Source organism: Pinus tabuliformis, chromosome 3_1 (assembly GCF_031772625.1).
Source record: "Pinus tabuliformis cultivar Carrire ecotype Pingquan chromosome 3_1, CPIR1, whole genome shotgun sequence".
NCBI classification, from domain to species: domain Eukaryota; kingdom Viridiplantae; phylum Streptophyta; class Pinopsida; order Pinales; family Pinaceae; genus Pinus; species Pinus tabuliformis.
This window is the reverse complement of record NC_142301.1, coordinates 406,829,136-406,852,556: the sequence shown is the minus strand read 5'-3', so window position 1 is coordinate 406,852,556 and position 23,421 is coordinate 406,829,136. Positions and strand designations below refer to the sequence as shown.

Genomic DNA, 23,421 nt, shown 5'->3' with positions numbered 1-23,421 from the left:
AGGCGATTAGAGTCATTATCATTTTTATTAGGCCCTTCTTAGGCTTTTGTATCATGTAAAAAGAATTAATTTTTAGTCAAAAAAGTCATTTGTCACCTTTAGACCAGGTCGGCCTTATCCCCCATGAAGTCAGCCTACATTAGTGATATTGGTGGCTCCATAAATGCTCAAAAGTCAAAGAGGCCTCTAGAAAGGCTCGTAAATCAGAGTACTTGGATTGTAGTAAAACCAAGATCAAATTGAAGAGCTCATCACAAGCTTTTCCAACGGTGCAATCGAAACCTCAATCTGAGTTCGTATACAAAATTTATGGCCGGTCAAAGTTTTGGTCAACTTGGCCCATTGGCTAAAGTCAGTAGAGCACCAACTAAATTTGGAAGACAGCTAAATATGTTGGAGCCGCTAAATTTGGTGATAGTTAATGAGGTCACAAATTGGCACTTCACAGTGATGGTTTCCAATGATCTGAAAGGGCGAAATTATCGCCTACTTAAATTTCCAGTGATCCCCAAAAATTTCACCGATAATTTTGAACAATATGTTCTAAAAGTGTGTGTATGTGTGTGTTTATTAGGTTGGCAAGCGGTCAAACCCCGTTGATCCCAAACATGTCACTTTATGGTTTAATGTGAACCAACGGGAGTCAGACCGGCACCCGCTGACCAACCAATCTGCTGGTGGTGGTCCAAAAATATATAACACGCCACTCAACCAAAAACCGTGCCAAATAAATGTTAATGAAACACTGAGGATGGGGAGGTTGCGGAGTTGGAACCCAAGCTTGCCCCTCCAAACTTAGTCGCCCAACCACCAGGCCACAAGTGGGCCGTTAAAATCAATGCCCGAAGTTTTATATAAAAGCCCAGCTATTTACCATTCGACCGGGGGAATGCAAGTGGAGGAGAGCGTGTGGAACCCAGAGCAAAGGAGGAAGGCTAGGTACATTTTTTTAGGTAGTATATTCCAAGGGAATATTCCATGCAGAATTAGTGAGGAATCTTGGAAATTCCCTAGAGACCAATTTTTGCAGGTGTCGTATACATGTCAAGTTTATACTCATTGGAACCATAATTTCGCCAAAAGTTCAGTCATGATGTCCATTTCTTCATCTAAGTAGCGAATTTTTCACCCATCTCTAAGAGAGAATCTTTGAGGAATCTCTGAGATTCCTAATGGTCCAGATTTTAACCAAAGCATAAAGGGGTCGAGTTTACAGTCATTTTTTATGAATTTCCACCACAAATTGAATATTACAACCCATTTATTTGATGCCAGCTAACTGACATCCCTTAAAATCCCATGTGGACCTATGAGCTAAGGCCACATTTGCATTGGAAGCGCTTTTAAAAACCAACTTTCCATAACAATACCCCATCAAACTATCGGAATCCAAAACATTAGAAAATCTATCTATACACCCGATCAATGATTAATAAAGACATGACCTTACAAAAACTCGGAATACAAAGGAATACACGGGAAACCCGCTCTGAACACATAAGTCGGACTTCAAATGCATTAAAACCGCATATACAAATCTCTCAGGTCCGCTAATACCAAACCTTTCCGCTTTATTCTCCACCGTCCTTCGTTATCTCCGATCTCTGATCGACCAGTGCTTCATCGCACTTTCGTCTTCTCGTCCCTTGACCTTTGTCTAATGCGATTTGTGATTAAATCTTGACTGTTGATCTGGCGCTCAATCCAACGGTTGTCGCTTACCCTGATCTGACCAAACAATTCACTCGATCTCAACCGTTCAATCAACCTCGCTTGATCTGACGGTTGATATTGATATTGGGTGGATAACTTGCAAGAGGAATAACCACCCGATAAAGCGGTTTTCTCTCTCCAGTCTCCTACCACACGTCGGTCAATGAATGGTATCGAGTGACCAGCCCTAAATACCACTTACCATTTTTTGGTTGCCCGATAATCCGCTTACTGCTTATGGAAACCCCTTCCGTTGATTAACACCTGCACTCATATGTCATGCGATGACCGTAGATCTCCTACCATCAACGGCTCCTCCGGATTCCTCTTCCACTAAAGCTTAAACTCATCTCCACCGTTCATCTCTCAACTCAGTCCTATGCGACTTAATCTTAGCCGCCCAATTCCTTCAACCTCGTCTATTGATCTCCAAGATCCAACAGTCATTGTTCATTGATCCATTTATGCCTCTTGGACTTGACCTCGCTTGTATTTGGTGAACTTACACTTTAACACAGTTTCTCTGCCATTCTCTGTTTCGCAACCACGACTCCGTATATAAACTCTTTGTGATATCTTTGATCGACGACTGGGTTTTAAAGTGGTTCAAACACTGCTATTAACACTAAGGACCCCAAATATGCTTTGAACGCTGCGATTTATAACTTCAGACATAAAAATAGAGAAGAATGCTCAAATTGTTCCTTAGGTAAATATACAAAGACAAGCGAAGGGTTTCAAGAGAATAACACATTTATGCACACATAATTATTTATTCAATACAATAAAGTTACGGGGTCTCAGCCTTCTAGCTCGATTACAAAAAACAAAACAAAAAAGAAGAAAAAACCCTGTGTCTATCTTGAAATCCTCACTCTCTCTTACTCAACTTCAATCTAGCTAACCTCTTTCTCCTAACCTTTAGTTGATCTCTTCAGCTAACCTCTGAATTATACAGAAACACTATATTTATACAAAAGTGGATTCATGAACCAATTTTGATTTAGATCCAGAAATCTCTCGCTCTCTCCTAAGGAATCTCTTCAACTTCACTCTTTCCTAAAACAAATGCTAAATTAAGTTTTCAAATCCCTCATATCCTATTCAAAACCAAATAAATCTAACTGCTTGGCCTGATCTCCACACAAGGAGGATCAATCAGCCACTATGCCCTTTTCTCATATTTGACAATAAATAAACACTCTCACACATTTAAATAAATAAAATTAACTAATCTCTTATCTTCCAACCCCTTGTTAGTCACAACATGTGATCATTCCATCACATTGCTGACTAGGTCTAAATGCTCCTGCATCAGACTCCCAAAGTTGAAAGTTTTCATGACCTCCTGGTCATGTGTTTCTTCTGCTGATCATCCAGTATCCCAAACTTTACTTTGTAATTGGTCATCACTTTCATCATGCTGCTGATTCAATTCTTCTGCCACTGTCACTTCTGTTCCTCCAGATTTCCAAATCTTATTTTGCTGTTGTCCTCTTTCCTTATTAATACAAATTCCTTTTGTTAATTTCTCTTCTTTGTTGTCCCTCTTTTTAACTGTCTTCATCTTCCACAATTTCTCAACTTCCTCTTTACAATTTGTTCTCAACTGAACTCCACTGACATCTGCCTACTGTACATTTCTCCTCACCATAGAAATTATGAAATTTATGTCCAATTCTTCTTCACCTCTGCCATTTACAAACTGTTGTTTGTACTCTACAGCTCCTCTTCCACTATCATTAAAGATAATCTTTTCCTCTATGTTATCAGGTTCATCTAATAACTTTTCCAGCAAAATGCCAATTCCTTCATATTCAATAAGCATGTCATTTACATATGACTTCTCCTTCCTGTATAAAACAGAATTTCCATCACAATTGTCAGTTTCAAAATAACTATGGTTTTCAATCTTCATAGATAATTCTGCCATCAAATCTTTATATTGTCCTTCTGCAGAAGTTATGAAACTGTCATCAATTCTCATTCCAATACTTTCCTTTATATTACACAGTGTTCCTTGTTCTGGCACAAGTCTATCATTCAACAATTCAATAGCTAGAATTTCTTGGAGCATATCATTATGAAGTATCCTTTCATCTTCTATACTTATACTATTGCAACAAAATGATGTTGTTTCATCTTCTCCTACATCAGAAACAAAATTTTGGTTTTCTAAGACTTCTTCATGGTTTACAGATTCATAAAAATAATCCACTTTAAAATCACAGAATTCCTGAACTTATGTATCTGTCAACATCATCTTATATTCCTTCAAAATTTCCATAACACTTTCATTTTGATTCTCGATCGAAAATACTTCATTCTGGTTATCATCACAAACTTTCATTTTCTTATCTTCAGCTCCTTTAATCATGACAATTTCCCTGACAATACCATCATTCTTAAAATTATTAAATACATGCTCAAAATATCTTTATGTTTCAGCCATTTCTTCTAGTAATCTCACTTCTTCATCAACATGCATAAGCATATTGTCCAATTGTCAAACTTGAAAACATACACAACATGTCAGTTTCAAAAATACAAGGCTCTTCATTTGAAGCCTCAATGATCAGTTCCTCATGTTTCTCTAAACTATTCTGATAGTTCACTAAGTTATTGAGAAATTCTTCCTCAACATCTCTGATTTCTTCCTCATCAAAGAAAACTTTTGGGACTGCAACTTCTTGACTATGCTTGGCAATTTCATCATAAGTTTGTAGAATACCTTCCTGTTCTACACAATTTCTTCCAACACTCAGTTTATCCAAATAAGATAACAATGTCTCCTCCTCTTCTATGATAAGACTTTGATCTTTCAAAGATTTCCTTGACTTAACTTCTTCAGCTGAGTTCTCTGTGTCAACTTTTCTTCTCTTCATTTCACAAATCTGCAATGCATTTATTTCCTTTCCTTTTTCCATTTCCCCTTGGTCTTCTATCCCTGCTAAAATTCCTTCTAACATGATCCAATAAGTTTTCACTAAGAGAAGACACAACCATTCAGCCATACCTTTTAATTTCTTCCACCAATTGAAGTCTTGAAAGTCTTTATGCATCTCCTTTTGTGGTTTTCTTGCCTCTGCCTCTTTCACCTTTTCATACACATGTTCAAATTCATTAGGTTGTATACCTACACTTTTACATTCACAAAAATAATTAGTCCCAAAAATATGGGATTCTCTTGTCTGTGAAGATGTTACCAACACATTCCTCTCATTCTAATCTGCATAGATCAGTTCTTCGTCACTGTCATCACTGTCTCCTTCCCCAAGGAGAGATCCTTTCTCTAGTTCACAGATGTATTCTACTCCTTCATCCTCAACTGTTCGGAGTATTAATTTCTCAGCAAACAATTTTCTAACAAACCATTTAACTCTTTTTCCCACATAAAATCCTTGTTTCCATTTTTCTCTAATTCCTTTCAATACCAGCTTCTTCAAACGACTGAGTTCTATCTTCATCTCAGCCAACTCTATGTTCCTTTCTTCTTTACTCATTCCTTTGAGTCCAACTGCTTCAACATTCTTTTTCCTCTACTTTTGACTTTCCTCTGTACCCCTATCATAACTACCAATAGTCAGTTCCATTTCTTCCTTTGGTGAACTTTCCTTGTTCACTAGTGAGCTGCAACTAGTCGTTTTCATCGGTAACAAGTTTCCTTTATGCCTCACCAAACTTTTTCTAAGATGAGCCTTTTGGCACCTGTTGGTTCTTTCCTCGAACCTTTCACTGACTAAAAACTCTACCCAACACTCCTCTTGTTGGAATTGTTATCTTTAAGACAACTCTACCCACAATCACAATGTGGAGCTGCCTCAACAACTTCTACCCAACCACATTTGGAAGTTGTTCTCATCTCCTCTTTACCACTCCTTGCTCTAGGTTCTACATCTTCAATTGCTCACTTCCTTCTTTCATTCAGTAATTTCATTTACTATTGGGTACTATCACCTTTACTCATCTGAGAGTTCTTCTTGCTATATCTTCTTTAACATAGCTCATATGCTATGATGCTGGTACAACTCATTCTACCTTTCAGCAATTCCATTGCTTCTATTGACCTATACAATCTTATCTCAAGATACATCAAAGTAACCTTTTAAACCTGCAACTTTTCCTTCAAATATGTCTTAAAACTAATTCCCATTCCATCAGTTAAATCTTTGCCAAAAGATTCATTTGTTCACTATTTCATTTAGACTTTCCATTCAAAAGACTCTATATAGCCAACAATTATTTCCCATTTTACTTTTCATAATGGACTCTTCAGCTTTCAAGATCAATTAAGATTAGATCTGAATTTCAATTATTTTTTACCAATTCATGACAGACACTATCAATTCCTTCTGATAACCTGTTTATAAGAAAATCTTGTTTTTCTTCTACAAATTTCAAAATTCATTCCTTGTAATGACTCTCTTTCCAGATCTATTGAATCCAACCTTCAGTCTAACTGTTCCTTTATCTATCGATATCATTGTCTTCAACAATTCTTTAAGCAATCCTCAATCATTCTCAGTTTTCATAAAATTCTTCAAATCATTTAAATGACTTCAATGCCATAGCAAACCACTCTTCTATTTAGCTTTAACTTCTAAACCTTCTACTTCAATTTTCCTTTTAATCAAACCAATCATTCAATCAACTTACATGGAAATTTCATTTTCCTGAAAGGAAAACATCTTCTCCTTTGAAATTTCAATCCCTTGTTGTTCTTTAGACATTCAAAACACATCTCTGCAAAATTATCAAAATAAACATTCTTACCATACCTTCATCAGAAAATTCACTGTTTCCCCATTCTGATCTCAGTGTCCTTTGTAGTATGATCCCCATCTGTATCAAATTCACTTTAGTGTAATTATACATATGCTGGAATTAAAATTCAGTCTCTCAACCAATCTCTACAGAGCATTGATCTAGCTCTGATACCAAAAATTGATGCCAGCTGACTGACATCCCTTAAAATCCCATGTGGACCTATGAGCTAAGGCCACATTTGCATTGGAAGCACTTTTAAAAACCAACTTTCCATAACAATACCCCATCAAACTATTGGAATCCAAAACATCAGAAAATTCGTCTATACACCCGATCAATGATTAATAAACACATGACCTTACAAAAACTCGAAATATAAATGAATATACGAGAAACCCACTTTGAACACATAAGCCATACTTCAAATGCGTTAAAACCGCATATACAAATCTCTCGGGTCCGCTAATACCAAACCTTTCCGCTTTATTCTCCATTGTCCTTCGTTATCTCTGATCTTCGATCAGCCAGTGCTTCATCGCACTATCACAATATCGTTATTCCATCTCCGTCGTCCCTTGACCTTTGTCTAATGCGATTTGCGATTAAATCTTGACTGTTGATCTGGCGCTCGATCTGACAGTTGTCGCTTAGCCTGATCTGACCAAACAGTTCACTCGATCTCAACCATTCAATCAACCTCGCTTGATCTGATAGTTGATATTGATATCAGGTGGATAACTTACAAGAGGAATAACTACCCGATAAAGTGGTTTTCTCTCTCTAGTCTCCTGGCACGCGTTGCTCAATGAATGGTATCGGGTGACCAGCCCTAAATACCACTTACCATTTTTTGGTTGCCCGATAATCCACTTACTGCTTATGGAAACCCCTTCTACCGATTAACACCTGCACTCCTATGTCATGCGATGACCGTAGATCTCCTACCATCGACGGCTCCTCCAGATTCCTCTTCCGCTAAAGCTTAAACTCATCTCCACTGTTCATCTCTCAACTCAGTCCTATGCGACTTAATCTTAGCCGCTCAATTCCTTCGACCTCGTCTGTTGATCTCCAAGATCCAACGGTCACTGTGCATTGATCCGTCTATGCCTCTTGGACTTGACCTCGCTTGTATTTGGTGAATTTACACTTTAACACAGTTTCTCTGCCATTCTCTATTTCGCAACCACGACTCTGTATATAAACTCTCTGTGATATCTTTGATCGACGACTGGGTTTTAAAGCGGTTCAAACACTACTATTAACACTAAGGACCCCAATTATGCTTTGAACGCTGCGATTTATAACTTAAGACATAAAAACAGAGAAGAATGCTCAAATTGTTCCTCAGGAAAATATACAGAGACAAGTGAAGGGTTTCAAGAGAATAACACATTTATGCACACAGAATTATTTATTCAATACAATAAAGCTATAGGGTCTCGACCCTCTGGCTCGATTACAACAATAAAAAAAAAAAACCCTGTGTCTATCTTGAAATCCTTGCTCTCTCTTACTCGACTCCAATCTAGCTAACCTCTTTCTCCTAACCTTTAGCTGATCTCTTCAGCTAACCTCTGAATTATACAAAAAGACTATATTTATACAAAAGTGGATTCATGAACCAATTTAGTTTAGATCCAGAAATCTCTCGCTCTCTCCTAAGGAATCTCTTCAATTCCACTCTTTTCTAAAACAAATGCTAAACTAAGCTTTCAAATCCCTCATATCCTATTCAAAATCAAATAAATCTAATTGCTTGGCCTGATCTCCACACAGGAAGGATCAATCAACCACTATTCCCTTTTCTCATATTTGACAATAAATAAACACTCTCACACATTTAAATAAGTAAAATTAACTAATCTCTTATCTTCCAACCCCTTGTTAGTCACCACATGTGATCATTACATCACATTGTTGACTAGGTCTAAATGCTCCTGCATCATTATTCAACAAAGTTATGCATTTTTAGGTCATCCCCAGAAGTGGAGGTATAAGGTGTCTTTTGTATTTTGTATGCATTTTAATTTTCGTTGATGATTAATGAAAGAGGCTTCCCCACACTGAGCAGGGCCAAGAGGCATAACCCACACTGGGTGAACTCCATTGTCAATTTGTGTGTGCCTTTGTTTCGCATGGTTGTCTTTCATTTTCTCTTATGTTATGTGTATGCATTTTATGGTTACATGCTTTTTTACATGCAATTCTAAATGCATCAATGAAGTAAAAAGATCCAAATCAAGTTTGGTATCAAATTGGGTCTGTTGTTGATGTGGATTACAAGTGTATGATAACTAGGGAAAAGCTCCAAAGAGGTAAAGGAAAAATTAAGTCCTTTGATCCAGAAGTGGGGTGTGCAACACGAAGAAGGAAAACAAGAGATGAAGATGCTCGGTTGGAGGAAGAGCAAAATTTCCACAACATCTTCTACACCATGGCAGAAAAAGTTGACAAAATGTTTGTAGATTATGAGAAGACAATGGCGAAGCAGAAAAAGAAAGAACCAGATGATTGTTGGGTTGTGTTATATTCTTTCCACGACTAGCCCACGTAGTTAACCGGGGGGTTAGAGGGGGGGCGGAGCACCCCCTTCGTTGCGCCGATTGTGTAGCGAGGGGGGGTCACTGGGGGTTTGAGGTGTACTCGTAACCCCACTTTATGGGGTCCGGGGCAGCGCCCTAGAAAATTTTGGTTTTGGATGCTATGTTAGGTTGGGCAGACCCACCTATGGTTTTGTGCATGATTTACGCACATGTTAAATTTTGGTTTTGGATGCTATGTTAGGTTGGGCAGACCCACCTATGGTTTTGTGCATGATTTACGCACATGTTTTTTCTTTTTTTTGACGCGATGGTTTTCGGTCCATGGTATTGGATGCTTCGGCATGTATAAATATGTATTGTAACATTGAAAGGAACATAATGAAAAATCAAGCTGGTAGTCCCGGTTTTGGGATCCAGGGGAAAATCTCTGTGTATATGTGTTTTATGTGTTATGCTCTCGCATTGTTTATTTTCTGTGTTCTAGAATTCGTATGCAGGTAATTTTTGTACGGGGTTAAAACCTACATTTGGTATCAGAGCAGATTTGGCTTCAAGGGGACGCTTTTGTTGCTAAGGGGTTTCGCTCGGGCCTATGGTAGACCCTGTTCAGTGGGAGATCTGCGAGATCAATTCTAGTGGTGAAAGAAGATGGCGAGCAGTGGAAAGATAGAGATCGAGAAATTTAATGGTCAGAGTTTTGAGTTGTGGAAACTCAAGATGGAGGATATGTTAGTGGATAAATATCAGTGGATCTCGGTAGATTCGGGTACTAAACCAACGGGAGTGTCCGATGAAGAATGGAAGAAGTTGGATCGGAAGCCAAAGAGCATAATACAATTGTGTGTCTCAGATTCAGTATTGCTAAATGTATCAGGGGAAGCTACGACGAAGGTTTTGTGGGACAAGTTAGGGAATTGGTACCAATCTAAGTCTCTAGTGAATCAATTGTTCATGCGGAAAAAGTTGTATAACCTAAGGATGAAAGATGGAGACTCGGTGACAGAGCATCTGAACACTTTTAATACTGTGGTAAGTCAGTTAGCATCTGTTGATATTAAAATTTTAGATGAAGATAAGTGCATCAATTTGTTGTGTTCTCTACCAGATTCGTGGGATAGTCTGGTTATTGCAATAGGTAGCAATGCAACTGCCTTGCAGTTTGATGAAATAGTCTCAGCCTTGCTGACGGAGGAGATGAGATGGAAAAATATGGAGAGCCAAAATGGTGATGCCTTGTCTGTACGAGGATGGTCCCAGAACAAAAACAAAAATAAGTCATCTAGTCGGAGATCTAAATCTAGAGGGAGATCTAAATCTCTAGGAAAACCTGTAAAGGTGGTGTGCTGGAAATGCGAAAAGGAAGGCCACTTCAAAAGGGATTGTAAATCTAAAGCTCCTAACAAAGGAAAGGGATCCAATGAGGCTCCTTCTGCAGAGGCGAAAACCACCTCAGATGAAGGTGGGGATGTGTACTTGGCTTCTTCAAGTACACATGTAGATCATGAGGCATGGTTGATTGACTCAGGTGCATCCTTTCACTTCACTCCCCATAGAGAGTGGTTTTGTGAGTATGAGAAATGTGATGGTGGTGATGTCTTCTTGGGGGATGACAGGAAGGCTAGAATCATTGGTCGTGGAAAAGTAAAGTTGAAGCTGCAAGGTGGAAGTGTTAGAACACTTCCGGGTGTTCTGCATATTCATGCATTAGCCAAAAATCTGATTTATGTCAGTAAGCTGGATGATTCAGGTGTAAAAACAATGTTCGAGAAGGATACCTGCATGATGGTTCGGGGAGCACTGGTGTTGATGCGGGGAGTTCGGATTGGAACTCTGTAGAAGCTGCAAGGTACCACTGTTGTTGATGGGTGCAACAGTTTCGTGGTTCCTGAAAGTGGAGCAGAAAATCTAGTGGTCTCCGGAGAAAAGACCATGATGTGGCATCAAAGGCTTGGACATATTGGAGAGAAGGGCCTTCGAATACTTCATGGTAAAGGTATGGTAAAAGGTATGAGTAATAGCTCTCTGGATTTTGATTTCTGTGAAAATTGTGTATATGGGAAGTAGAATCGGGTGAGTTTCCCCTATAGTAGTAAGAGGGCGAAACAAATATTAGAACTTGTGCACAATGATATGTTTGGACCTATGAAGGTTCCATCACTAGGTAAGTCTGTGTTCTATGTATCATTTATAGATGACTTCTCAAGGAATACATGGATATATTTCCTTAAGAAGAAATCTGAAGTGTTTGATAGGTTTAAAGAATTTAAGGCTCTAGTGGAAAATTAGACAGAGAATAAGATAAAGGTGCTGAGGACAGATAATGGTGGAGAGTTTTGCAGCAAGGAATTTGAAGAATTCTGTAAGAAGTGTGGTATAGCACAACATAAGACTACTCCATATACACCTCAACAAAATGGAGTTACAGAAAGAATGAATAAGACGTTGATGGAAAGGGCAAGAAGTATGCTCAGTGGTGTCGGGTTAGAACAAGAATTCTGGGCAGAGGCAGTGGATACTGCATGTTACCTGGTCAACAGGTCACCTTCATCAGTGTTGGAGGATAAGACTCCACAAGAGGTATGGACTAGTAAGAAACCCTCTCTTTCACATGTAAGGGTATTTGGATGTGATGCAGATGTACATGTTCCAAAGGAGAAACGAACCAAGTTGGATAGTAAATCTGAAAAGTGCATCTTTATTGGGTATAAGGATGGTTTAAAGGGTTATAAGATTTGGAACCCAGTCACACAGAAGGTTATGTACAGTCGAGATGTGGTGTTCAGAGAGGTAAAAGATGTTATTAAACATGAAGTCCAACCAAAGGAACCTGAGAAGATAGAGTTTGAGCTAAGGGAGGAAGAATCAGACTCTACAATAGAGGAGGAATCAGAAGATGAAGAGCCACAAACTCCAGCTATGAGAAGATCAGTTCGAGAAAGAAGGCAGCCAGAAAGGTATATTCCATCTGCTTTTTGTTCAAATTTTTCTTTGTCTGTTACTGATGATGATCCCAGAACTGTGAAGGAAGCAGTGGATTAAGAGGATGGAAAACTCTGGAAAAAGGCCATGGTTGATGAAATGGCATCTTTGCACAAAAATGAGCCTTGGGATCTGGTGGAGTTGCCGGTTGGAAGGAAACCCATTGGTAGCAAATGGGTGTTCCAAAAGAAGACAAATGCAGAAGGAAAAGTGGAGAAATACAAAGCTCGGTTGGTAGCAAAAGGTTATTCCCAGGTGTCGGGAATTGATTTTGGCGATATTTTTTCTCCTGTTGCCAAGGTAACTTCTATTAGATTACTTTTATCTGTTGCTGCTCCTTTTGATTTTGAGGTAGAACAGATGGATGTGAAGACAACATTTCTTCACGGGGATCTGGAAGAGGAAATCTACATGAAGCAACCTGAAGGCTTTGTGGTGAAGGGTAAGAAAGAACTAGTGTGTAAGTTAAAGAAGTCTCTGTATGGGTTAAAACAGTCACCAAGGATGTGGTATCAGAAATTTGATACATTTATATGGGGACTTGGCTTCACCAGAAGCAAAGCAGATCACTATGTGTATTTTAAATTAATTGGTGACCGTGTTATTTATCTGGTCTTGTATGTGGATGATATGTTGCTGGTTGGAAATGGCAAAGAAGTTATCCATGATTTGAAGACCCAATTGTCCTCCAAATTCGACAAGAAATATCTTGGTGCTGCAAACTATATTTTGGGCATGGAAATTAAAAGAGATCGGACAAAGAGGAAGCTCTGGTTAAACCAGAGGAAGTATGTTGAGACAATATTGCATAGGTTCAATATGCAGGATAGTAAACCAATGAAGGTTCCTATTCTTGTAGGTGTGAGGTTATCTACTGAACAATGTCCCAAGACACAAGAAGAGGAAGAGGACATGTCCCGTGTTCCATATGCAAGTGTAGTCGGTAGCCTGATGTATGCAATGGTCTGTACTAGACCAGACATTGCACATGTAGTGGGAGTATTGAGCAGGTTTATGTCAAAACTAGGGAAGGAGCACTAGACAGCAGTGAAGCGGGTTTTCAGGTATTTGTGTGGCACTAGTGATTATGGTTTGTGCTACCAAGGAAGACCAAGATTGAACAGAGTGTTAGATATTCATGGCTTTGTTGATGCAGACTGGGTTGGAGATCTGGATCAGAGAAAATCTACAAGTGGGTATGTGTTTAACCTATTTGGAGGTGCAGTCAGTTGGATGAGTAAGAAACAATCTGTAGTGGCATTGTCAACTATAGACGTAGAATACATGGCAGCCACTCATGCAAGCAAGGAAGCAATTTGGTTGCAGAGATTGTGTTCAAGTATGGGGTTTGTACAGGAAGCTATAAGGATAGACTGTGACAGCCAAAGTGCAATTTTCTTGGCAAATAACCCCGCATATCATTCAAAGACAAAGCACATTGATGTTCAATATCACTTTGTGAGGGATATGATAGAAGACAAAAAGGTGTTGCTCGTAAAGGTGGACACTTTGAAGAATATTGCAAATGCATTGACAAAATCTGTGAGCTCTAAGAAGTTCTCTTGGTGTAGAGAAACAATGGTCGTTTCAGGGCTGGAAAAATGACTAAGCTCTCTTGTGGCCCCCTGTGGAAAGAAAACAACAAGTGGGAGAATGTTGGGTTGTGTTATATTCTTTCCACGACTATCCCATGTAGTTAACTGGGGGGTTAGAGGGGGGGCAGAGCACCCCCTTTGTTGCGCCCCTCGTAACCCCACTTTATGGGGTTTGGGGTAGCGCCCCGAAAAATTTTGGTTTTGGACCCTATGTTAGGTTGGGCGGACCCACCTATGGTTTTGTGCATGATATTCGCACATGTTTTTTGTTTTTTTTTTTTTTGTTTTTTGTTTTTTGTTTTGTTTTGTTTTTTGTTTTGTTTTTTGTTTTTTGTTTTTTGTTTTGTTTTGTTTTTTGTTTTTTGTTTTTTTTTTTTTTAACGTGATGATTTTCAGTCCATGGTATTGGATGCGATGGTTTTTGGTCCATGGTATTGGATGCTTCGGCATGTATAAATATATATTGTAACATTGAAAGGAACATAATGAAAAATCAAACTGGTAGTCCCAGTTTTGGGATCCAGGAGAAAATCTCTGTGTATATGTGTTTTATGTGTTATGCTCTCGCATTGTTTAGTTTCTGTGTTCTAGAATTCATATGTAGGTAATTTCTGTATGGGGTTAAAACCTACAATGATCATGCCTCAATCAATCAAGGAGAGGAGGAGAACCTCTTGAACCCCCATCTCCATCTGCTAGTGAATTATCCACTTCTTCCTCATCTTCTCTTCATTCTAAAAGTAGAAAAGCTCATAACAAAAAAAAAACAAAAAGAAGAAGAAGAAGAAGAAGTAAAAGTTAGATGTCAAGTTTGATTTGCTTGTGTTTAGTGGAGAATCTAATGCAGAAAAGCTAGATAACTGGATTAGATAAGTTGAAGTATATTTCCTCATACAACGAATCAAAGAAGATGAGGTCAAGAACCAATCAACATCCCTTCGATTCTGTGGCACTGCTCTCGTATAGTGGGAAGGCAAGCTACAGAAAGGTGGTAAGAGTAATCGTAAACTTATTTCATCTTGGTCTGAGTTCTTTTATGCTTTAAGAGGACATTTTTACCCATTGGGTTATAAACAGAAGGTTATGATGGAATGGAAACATTTGAAACAAAGTAAAGAACAAAATGTTCAAAATTTTATAGAGGAGTTTAGGAAACAAGCATTAGTATTGAATGTTTCATTAAACTCTCGTGAGACGTTAATGAAATATATTGGCTCTTTGCTTAGTTATTTGTGTCACTAGTTTTTATTATTTCAACCTAAAACACTTGATGAAGCTAGTATGAATGTTGTACATCTTGAAAGCAGGGGGAAGCATGAGCAAGATGACCATCCAAAGAGGATAGAAGCAACCAAGAGAAAGGAAGCAAATCCCTCTTGTACTCATTGTGAGAAAGAAGGGAATGATGAGGAGCATTGTTAGAAATTGCATCCATAATTAAGGGCAAAGTGGAATGGAGGAAAAGATAAGAAGAAGACAGTTTCTACCATGCAACCAGATCAAGAATCTGGATCATAGGATGAACTGAAGATCATAGTTGCAGCATTTGCAAGTGTTGGACCAATTGACTTGGGATCTAACTCAGTGACGAGATGTAGATTGTAACTCTCGAGATAACAGGTGATGGACCTATTGACTTGGGTTCTGATTTAAGTGATGAAACAAATATTTCAGCAGATGTTGTGCTAAAGATGAAAAGGGCACCAAAGATTGTGTGGCTCTGAGAACTCGAATAGATCAACCAAAGCATTCAAGCGAAGAATGTTGAACTAAGGAAACTCCTACAAGAAGCAAAGGAGGAGAAACAAAGGTTACAACATCAATTATAGGCCAAGGAGGAGGCATTCTGAAAATTGCAGCATAATAAGCCTAAGGTAAAAAGTGATTCTTCAATTTCATGTTCTCTTTATGATGATGATTTCGCTACTTTTGAAAAACATACTATAGGAATTGGTTCAAATTGATGAAGAAAATGGGGTATCAAGGAAAGGGCCTTGACATTAATGGCCAGGGCATTATGAATCCCATCAAAGTGGAGGAATTTCCTCGCTATGCAGGACTTGGTTATGTCAGAAAGGAGGTTGGAGAATGCTCCAAGTCAACCAGTGACCAATCAACGACGGATGATGGGAGCACATCACAACATTCCAGTGATAGTGAGGATTCCACAGGAAGTTCTCCTCATCAGGGACTCATTAGGAACAAGCGTTCAAAGAAGGTGCGAAAATTTTGGAGGAGGAAGAATCGTTGCAATCACTACAACAAGTACAGACATCATAAATCCACATGTTAGGTACTCCATGACCAGAAGGAACCTGTGAATGAAGAAGGACCAATCAATGATGAAAGTCAACTACAAGAAGAGAACCCATTCATCTGGTTGGGTAAACAATGGGTAACGTTTTTAAGTAGTTTAATATGGCCGCATTTTTGTAAAACATATATTGCAAAATGAATGTAAAAATAATTATATGTTTTTCGTCGCTTATGAAAGCAACATGATGATGTTTTATGGCCTCTTTTTGTTAATATTTGGGGTATTGATTTTTGTTGTGAATCTCTTTGTAAACTTGACCAAAGAGTGTGTTATAAACTCTTCGCAAGTATGGGGTTTCTTGGGTCACGTTTGGTCTTGTAAAGGAACATGTATTTTGCAAAGGTGTACTACAGGTTTGCAAAGGATACATGTATCGGCTCATCATATATGGCTTTGAAGAACAAAGGTGAAGGAGAAGAAAGTGTGGCATGTTAAGGCGCTTGTTGTGCAGACAAGGTAGTATAACAAGTTGCAGATAGTGTTCATGCTTTTGGAGAACCAAAAGCTCCTTAGTAGGGAGGAATGATCCAGGTAGCTCTAGAAATGCTTAGAAGTCAAAAATGGCTCAAGAAATGCTCAAAAGTCAAATTCCTTGTATTGTAGTGAAACCAATATCAGATCGCAGATCTCTTCACAAGCTTTCTAATGACACAAATGACACCTCAATCTGATTGTGTATGCAAAAGTTATGACTAGTCAAAATTTTGGTCAACTTGGCCTATTGGCTAAAGTTAGTAGAGCGCCAACTAAATTTGGAAGACAACTAAATCTGGTGAAACTGCTAAATCTGGTGAAGCCGCTAAATTTGGAGGAAGTTAACAAGGTGACAAATTGGCACTTCAAGGTGGCCGTTTCTGGCAGTCGAAAAGGGCCAAATTGTTGTTTGCTTAAAAATTTTGGTGACCCCCAAAAATTTTGCTGACGGTTTTGAACAATATGTTCTAAAATTAAATTATATATAGATATGTTTTGATTTGGTCGGCGGGCATTCAAATCCCATCAACCCTAAACATGTCACATTATGGTTTAATGTGGACCAGCATGCAGTCAAACCCTGCTGACCCCAAACATGTCATATTGCAGTTCAAAAATATATAACACACTGCTCAACCAAAAACTGCACTAACGAAATGTTAACGGAACGTTGAGAATGGAGAAGATGTAGAGCTGGAACCCAGGCATGCCTCCTCTAAACTTATTCGCCCAACCACCAAGCCACAAGTGGGCTACTAAAATCAATGCCCAAAGTTTTATATAAAAACCCACCTATTTACCATTCGACGGGGGGAACAAAGGTGGAGGAGCATGTGCGAAACCCAGAGTAGAGGAGGAACTACGTCTAGGTTGGGCACTTTTTTTGAGGCAATATATTATAGGGGAATATTCCACATAATATTCCCATGCAGAATCAGTTGGGAATCTTGGAGATTCCATAGAGGCCAATTTTTGCAGGTGTTAGATTCATGTCAAGTTTATACTCATCTAAACCGAAATTTTGCCAGGAGTTCAATCGTGTTGTTCATTTCTTCATCTAAGCAACAATTTTTTTGCCTATCTCCAAAAGAGAATCTTTGAGGAATATTTGAGATCCAGAGGTCCATATTTTGATCGAAGAAAAAATGGGTTGATTTTACAGTTACTTTTCACGATTTTTTGCCACGAATTCAATGGTGTAGTCCATTTCTTCAGCAAAGTTTGTGCATTTTCAGGCATCCCCAAACGTGGAGGTATAAGGTGCATTTTGTATTTTGTATGGATTTTGATTTCCATTGAATATAATGAAAAAGGCCTCCCCACATTGGGCAGGGTCTAGAGACGTAACCCACACTGGGTGAACACTCGTATCAATTTGTGTGTGCCTTTATTTCTCATGGTTTCCTTTAATTTATTCTTATATTGTGTGTATGCATGTTATGGTTACATGCACATTTACATGGAATATTGAATGCATCAATGAAGTAAAAAGATTTGGATTTATTAAGGCAATCTGACCCAATAGAAATGTTATATATAGAGAGGAAGTTCGACATATTTGGAGCATTCGCTCAACAAGTTTGATATTTAAGGAAGAGAAGGAGAAAAGAGAGCGAAGTAGCTAGAGAAGGATGAAATTTGTTGGGAAGACATAATTCAAGTTTATGGGTTATCTATCTCTGACATGTGTGAAGTTTTTGGACAGTTTCTAGGGCTGAAATTCTGTGTCTACTGCAAGCCCAAAATTCCATTGTTGGGGGCTGAAGTTCTGTTGTTGGGGGTCGAAGTTCTGTTGTTGGGGGCTGAAATTTTGGACTGAAGTTGTTGCTCGGAAGTTGTTACTTGGAAACTTTGGTAGGGATCATCTATTGAAGGGAAGGGTTGACTTGGCGGTTGGAGGAGGTATTTGACTAGGTCTAAGAGGTCTTGGAGTTTCTCATCTTGATTTGAATCTACTAGTAGAAGAGTTGGACTGGGTTTTCCCCTTGAAGGGGTTTTGCCCTGGTTGAGCGCCTACATCTTGTGTCTCTTGTCCTTATGGTCTTAATATACATATAATTTGGTAATTTCTTGATGAAAGATAAACTAATAAAGAAGTAAAAGAAGCCAACACAATTCACAAGTAATTATCAAGAAAGAGGAATTGAACCCTGATTCCTATAAGCAATGATTTTGTAGCACCCTCCTCCCACACTTACCCAAGTTCACTGGTCCACCGGGGTAAATATGTGACGAAGAGTTACTATGATATGACTCAACCTCCTATATCACCTTAAGGAAGTGGAATCGAAAAAACCAAAAACTTATTGACTTCCCTCAGGTGCTACAGGTCCCCCAAGGGCTAAACCACCCTTCCAAGTGTACAAACCCTCAGTTAAGCCTCTTTTTCAATATCCTAGATTCCCAGATGATGGAAAAACACTACAGAAATTCTACTGTAACCCTCAAGTCACATGCATAAGCCTGCAAGGGAGTGACTATAGTCTTTTTCACCCAATTCTATGCCTGCGATCGCAAGATCTGAGGCACTTTTTTAGGGCTAGTCTCCAAACCACTGCCCAAAACTTAATGAAACTTTCCAAAACAATTAATGACACAAAGACTAAGCCTTCCATACAAAAATTAGATAAGAACTTGACCTAACTATACCTAACCATGACATATATTCCGTCAAACACATCATGAACATGTAATCTACAGGTCATAATTACATAAAGGAACATAGGGATCTCATACTTATTTGAGAATCGTCAAGACTTTCTGATGCCCTCTCACAGTAGTTGCATTATCATTTATTAGGTCATTTTTTTCCGAAGAAAGAGAATTCATAATTTCCATTAAGAGAAATTACATGCTGTTGATGCCATTGGCATATGTTGTAGCGTGGTTTTCACCACTGTTCAAAAAATACATCAAAAGTGCCCACAGAGATACGGTGGATTTGTATCCCTCAGAGAAAGTTGCAGTGTCTCAAAATTTACAAAAAAAACAGGTCTGATAAGTAACCACTATACATATGCAAAAGGAAATAAATATAACTGTGTTGAGTCTGTTATATACAATATATATCCATGCAGAGCCAAAAATTATATGGGTGCATTATCACCCTGAGGAAGGCCATCCATATATGCGCGATGGAAAAATTTGTGCATCCCTTCCGGCTTGTGTTCCTCGATCAGCCATTCTCCTAAAGGACGATCCGCCGCTTCTTTCGAGAGTCGGTCAGCAGTTGAATTTCTTTCCCTGAAAATGTGAGAAACAATGATCTGGTCAAAATGTGTTTTGAAAAAAACAATTTCTTCCAAGATATGTTTCAATGAATATGCATGAAAGATGGATTTGTTGTTAACCCAATCAATCACGATCTTAGAGTCCCCAAAAATTTGTAGATGCCGGCAATTTTTGGACAATGCAAAATAGAGGAGATGTCTCAGTGTAATTAGTTCAGCATGGTTGTTTGTGCCAGGGCCAAGTCCCATTCTTAGATGAAAAAAATGTGAGTCAGAAAGATGAAAAAGAATGCCCCCCCACATCCCTGACTTGGAGCTGCCCCATCAAAGTATGCCCACGATATACTCTTGTTTATGATTTCTGGTGTAATATTCCTGGGGATGATCTGTTTATTCTCAAAGGGGATCGCCGAGTAAGCCGCACAAATGGAAGGTGGAAGAAGGTTCCAGTTTGTAATACAATCCTCAAATATGATTGCGTTCCGTCGATTCCAGATGTGCCAGGATACCAATAGCGTTAAGTTTCTGGGCTTGCCTGTACCCACTGCGTTCCACCACAGCTCCCAAGCCGTTGGTACGTCAGCTCCCTGCCAAGCTGTATTGATATTGAGAGCCTGAGTGACCCGGTGCCATATATCCTTTGTGACATCGCAGGTAAGAAACAGATGTGGAGTTGTTTCTTCCTCTTTCCTGCAGAGGACACACCAAGTCGGTCCATCAAATGTTCTTTTCCTGAGATTGAATCCTGTGGGTATTTTATCTGCAAGGATGTTCCACATGAGAAGACGAGTTCTTGGTTGAGCTTGTAGGTGCCAGAGAGCTGTCCACCAGCTTTTATGCAGGCCGGGGTTCTTAGCCTCAATCAGTTTATAGTAGCCTAACTTCGGCGCATAGTTACCAGATTTGGCAACCGCCCAAATAAGCTCATCCTCATCCTCTTTTAGCCTGACATGTGATTCTGTTAAAGCTTGAATGTAGTCATTCCAGTTTAAGTGCCATTCATCTGTCAGTTGCCACTGTCGGTCTGTTTTCCATGCCTGGGTGAAGATGGAAGAGCGTTGCTGATCACCAATCTGTGCTAGATATTTAATGCCTTTGTTATTGAGATATCGAACCAGCCCCTTCGGCAGAATGTGCACATTCCCTGAACCAGGCCAGGGATCTAAGCCAATGCGGACTTGAGCTCCATTTCCGATACGCCACAAAATATTGTCTCGAATAAGAGGCATGGCATTAAGGATGGCCTTCCAGATCGCAGATATGCCTTGTCGGTTCCATTGAGGTCTACGGAGCCAATCAATGATATTTGAGGGCCAAATATACTTCTGATGAATGACATCCGCCCAGAGACTGTGTTGTTTGATTAGAGACCAGCCTTGCTTGGCAGTTAAAGCTTGTGCAAAATCCGAGAGAGCTTTAAGTCCCAACCCTCCCCATCTCTTTGGAGTAGTGACTGTTGACCAGCTTGTCCATGCAAAAATCTTCCCTTTCTTGTTCCCATTCCATAGAAAATGGTTGCATATTTGTTGAATTTTTTGGAGGATGCCCTTTGGGATCCATGTGAGGGACATCCAATACACTGGGGTAGCCTCAAGGACAGATTTGATCAGCAGAAGTCTACCAGCTTTAGATAGAAAACGATGTTGCCAGCAAATAATTCTTTTTTCAATTTTGTTGATGATCCAAGACCAGTGTTCGATTTTGTACCCATCCGGCCTTAGTCTGTAGCCAAGGTATTTGAATCCATCCAGCAGATTGATTTCCAAGAAGGGGAAATGTTGTGACGCTAGTAGAGATTCCTGGTTTGTGCAGCCCACTGTTGACCTGGTAGATTTCTCTCTGTTGATCACCATGCCCGTAGCCTTACAAAAGAGTTGAAGAATATCATTTAGAGCAATGGAGTCCCGGACACTTCCATTCAAGAAAATTAGAATGTCATCGACAAACAGTAGATGAGTAAGATAGTACTGCTCAGTGATTTTAAGTCCACTGAAATCACCGTTTCTTTTTGCAGATGCTATAAGTCTGATGAGACCCTCCATGACAATAAGAAAGAGGAGCGGGGAGAGAGGGCATCCTTGTCTGATTCCTCTGTTGATGTTGAAGCGAGAGGAGGCCGCACCATTTATGAGGACAGCGTAAGAGACAGATGATTTGCAGCCCATAATCCAGTTAATGAGAGTGTGGGGGAAACCCAGATGTGTGAGTATCATCTTCAGATAGAGCCAGTTGACCTTGTCAAAGGCCTTTGCAAGATCGATCTTCAGGGAAATGCCTTTGAGATGCTTCTGCTTGATGGAATGTAAGGCTTCCTGGGCAGTGCCTATGGCCTCTTGGATGTGGCGATTTTGGAGGAAGGCAAATTGTTCAGCAGAGATATGTGCGGACAGAATAGGCTTTATGCGATTTGCAATAATTTTAGCGATGATTTTGCATAGGCAATTACATAATGAGATGGGGCGGAAGTCATTAAAGGATGAAGGGTCATCGGTTTTGGGTATCAGGGCAATGAGAGTGTAGTTCATAGGGGGGTGAATGTGCCCAGAGATCCGGCTCTCCTCAATGACCTCCAATAAGTCCTCGCCCATCAAATCATAGAAAGCAAGATAAAACTCCACTGGCCATCCATCCGGCCCCGGACTCTTATCCTTATTGAACCATTTGAGGGTGCTTTCCAATTCCTGTATGGTGACAGGTTGAACGAGATCTTCAACATCCTCTTGACCCACAAATCTAGGGAAATGACCAGCAAGATTGATGATGTCTGGTAGATTGATGTCGTTCGGAGCAGTGAATTGTTGCTTAAAATGTGATACTCCCAAATTAGCAAGTTGTTGATGCGTGGATGCCCATCCATCGGGTTCGACTGGCAATTTCCAGATAGTGTTTGCTGCCTTTCTGCCATTGGCAAGATTATGGAAGTATTTAGTGTTACTGTCGCCAGCTTTGTGCCAAATGGCTCTGCTTTTGAGCCTCCAGAGCTCCTCTTTATCTTGTAGTATCTTTGCTTTTTGTCCAAGCAGCTGATTCAGTATAGATTTCGAGGAATCAGTAAGATAGCCTGTCCCTTTTTCATCTGTCAAAAGAGCTATCTGTGCTTCAGTGTCATTTAGTAACTCTTCATCGCTGTGTCGCTTTCTCCTCGCCCAGGTCTCAGTGAGTTTTTTTAACTGATTTAGCCTATCACAAAAATCCACTGCCTTCCTCTGCTCTCTCAGGGGGGGTTGAGATGCCCAAAATACCGAGACCATATTAATGTAATTCGGCTCTTTAAGATATCCAACAAAAAATTTGAAAGGGGAGCGGGGCTTTGTTTTTTTGTCGCTGACCTGTAGAAGAATCGGATGGTGATCAGAGAGACCACCAGAGCTGACCCATTGTCGATATAGGGGAAACAAAGGGATCAGATCTTCATGCATCATAAATCTGTCTAAACGCCTCCCCAAAGCTGCGTCCCCAGTACGCTGATTGTGCCATGTTGGGAGCTTCTTGTTCATGGGAATATCCACGAGTCTGTGTGTGTCTATTAACATATTCATTTGGTCCGCAATGGGATCAGACTGTGCATGATGTCCCTAGGATTCTCCCACCCCCAGGGAGAAGTTGAAGTCGCCCCCCAGAACTGTGTCCTGAGTAATGAGATTTCCATTCAGAAATTCCTGCCAAAATGATTGCCTATTCTGGTTGGGTCCATATATGTTGATGATCCTGATAGGGAGACCCAAATCGCCCATGTGGATGTCCATACCAAGGTAACCCCTGCCCCCCCATATGGAGAGGGGTCTGCATTTTCTTGGATT

The 23,421-nt window shown here is 39.6% G+C and overlaps 1 protein-coding gene across 1 annotated transcript; it reads right to left on the bottom strand.

The window, feature by feature from the left end:
* Positions 1–19,872: 19,872 nt before the first annotated feature.
* On the bottom strand, positions 19,873–23,160 carry LOC149187467 (uncharacterized). Its single transcript, XM_089409672.1, has one exon. It carries the CDS (start codon positions 23,158–23,160, stop codon positions 19,873–19,875), a length of 3,288 nt encoding a protein of 1,095 aa, XP_089265798.1.
* Between the last annotated feature and the right edge of the window lie 261 nt (positions 23,161–23,421).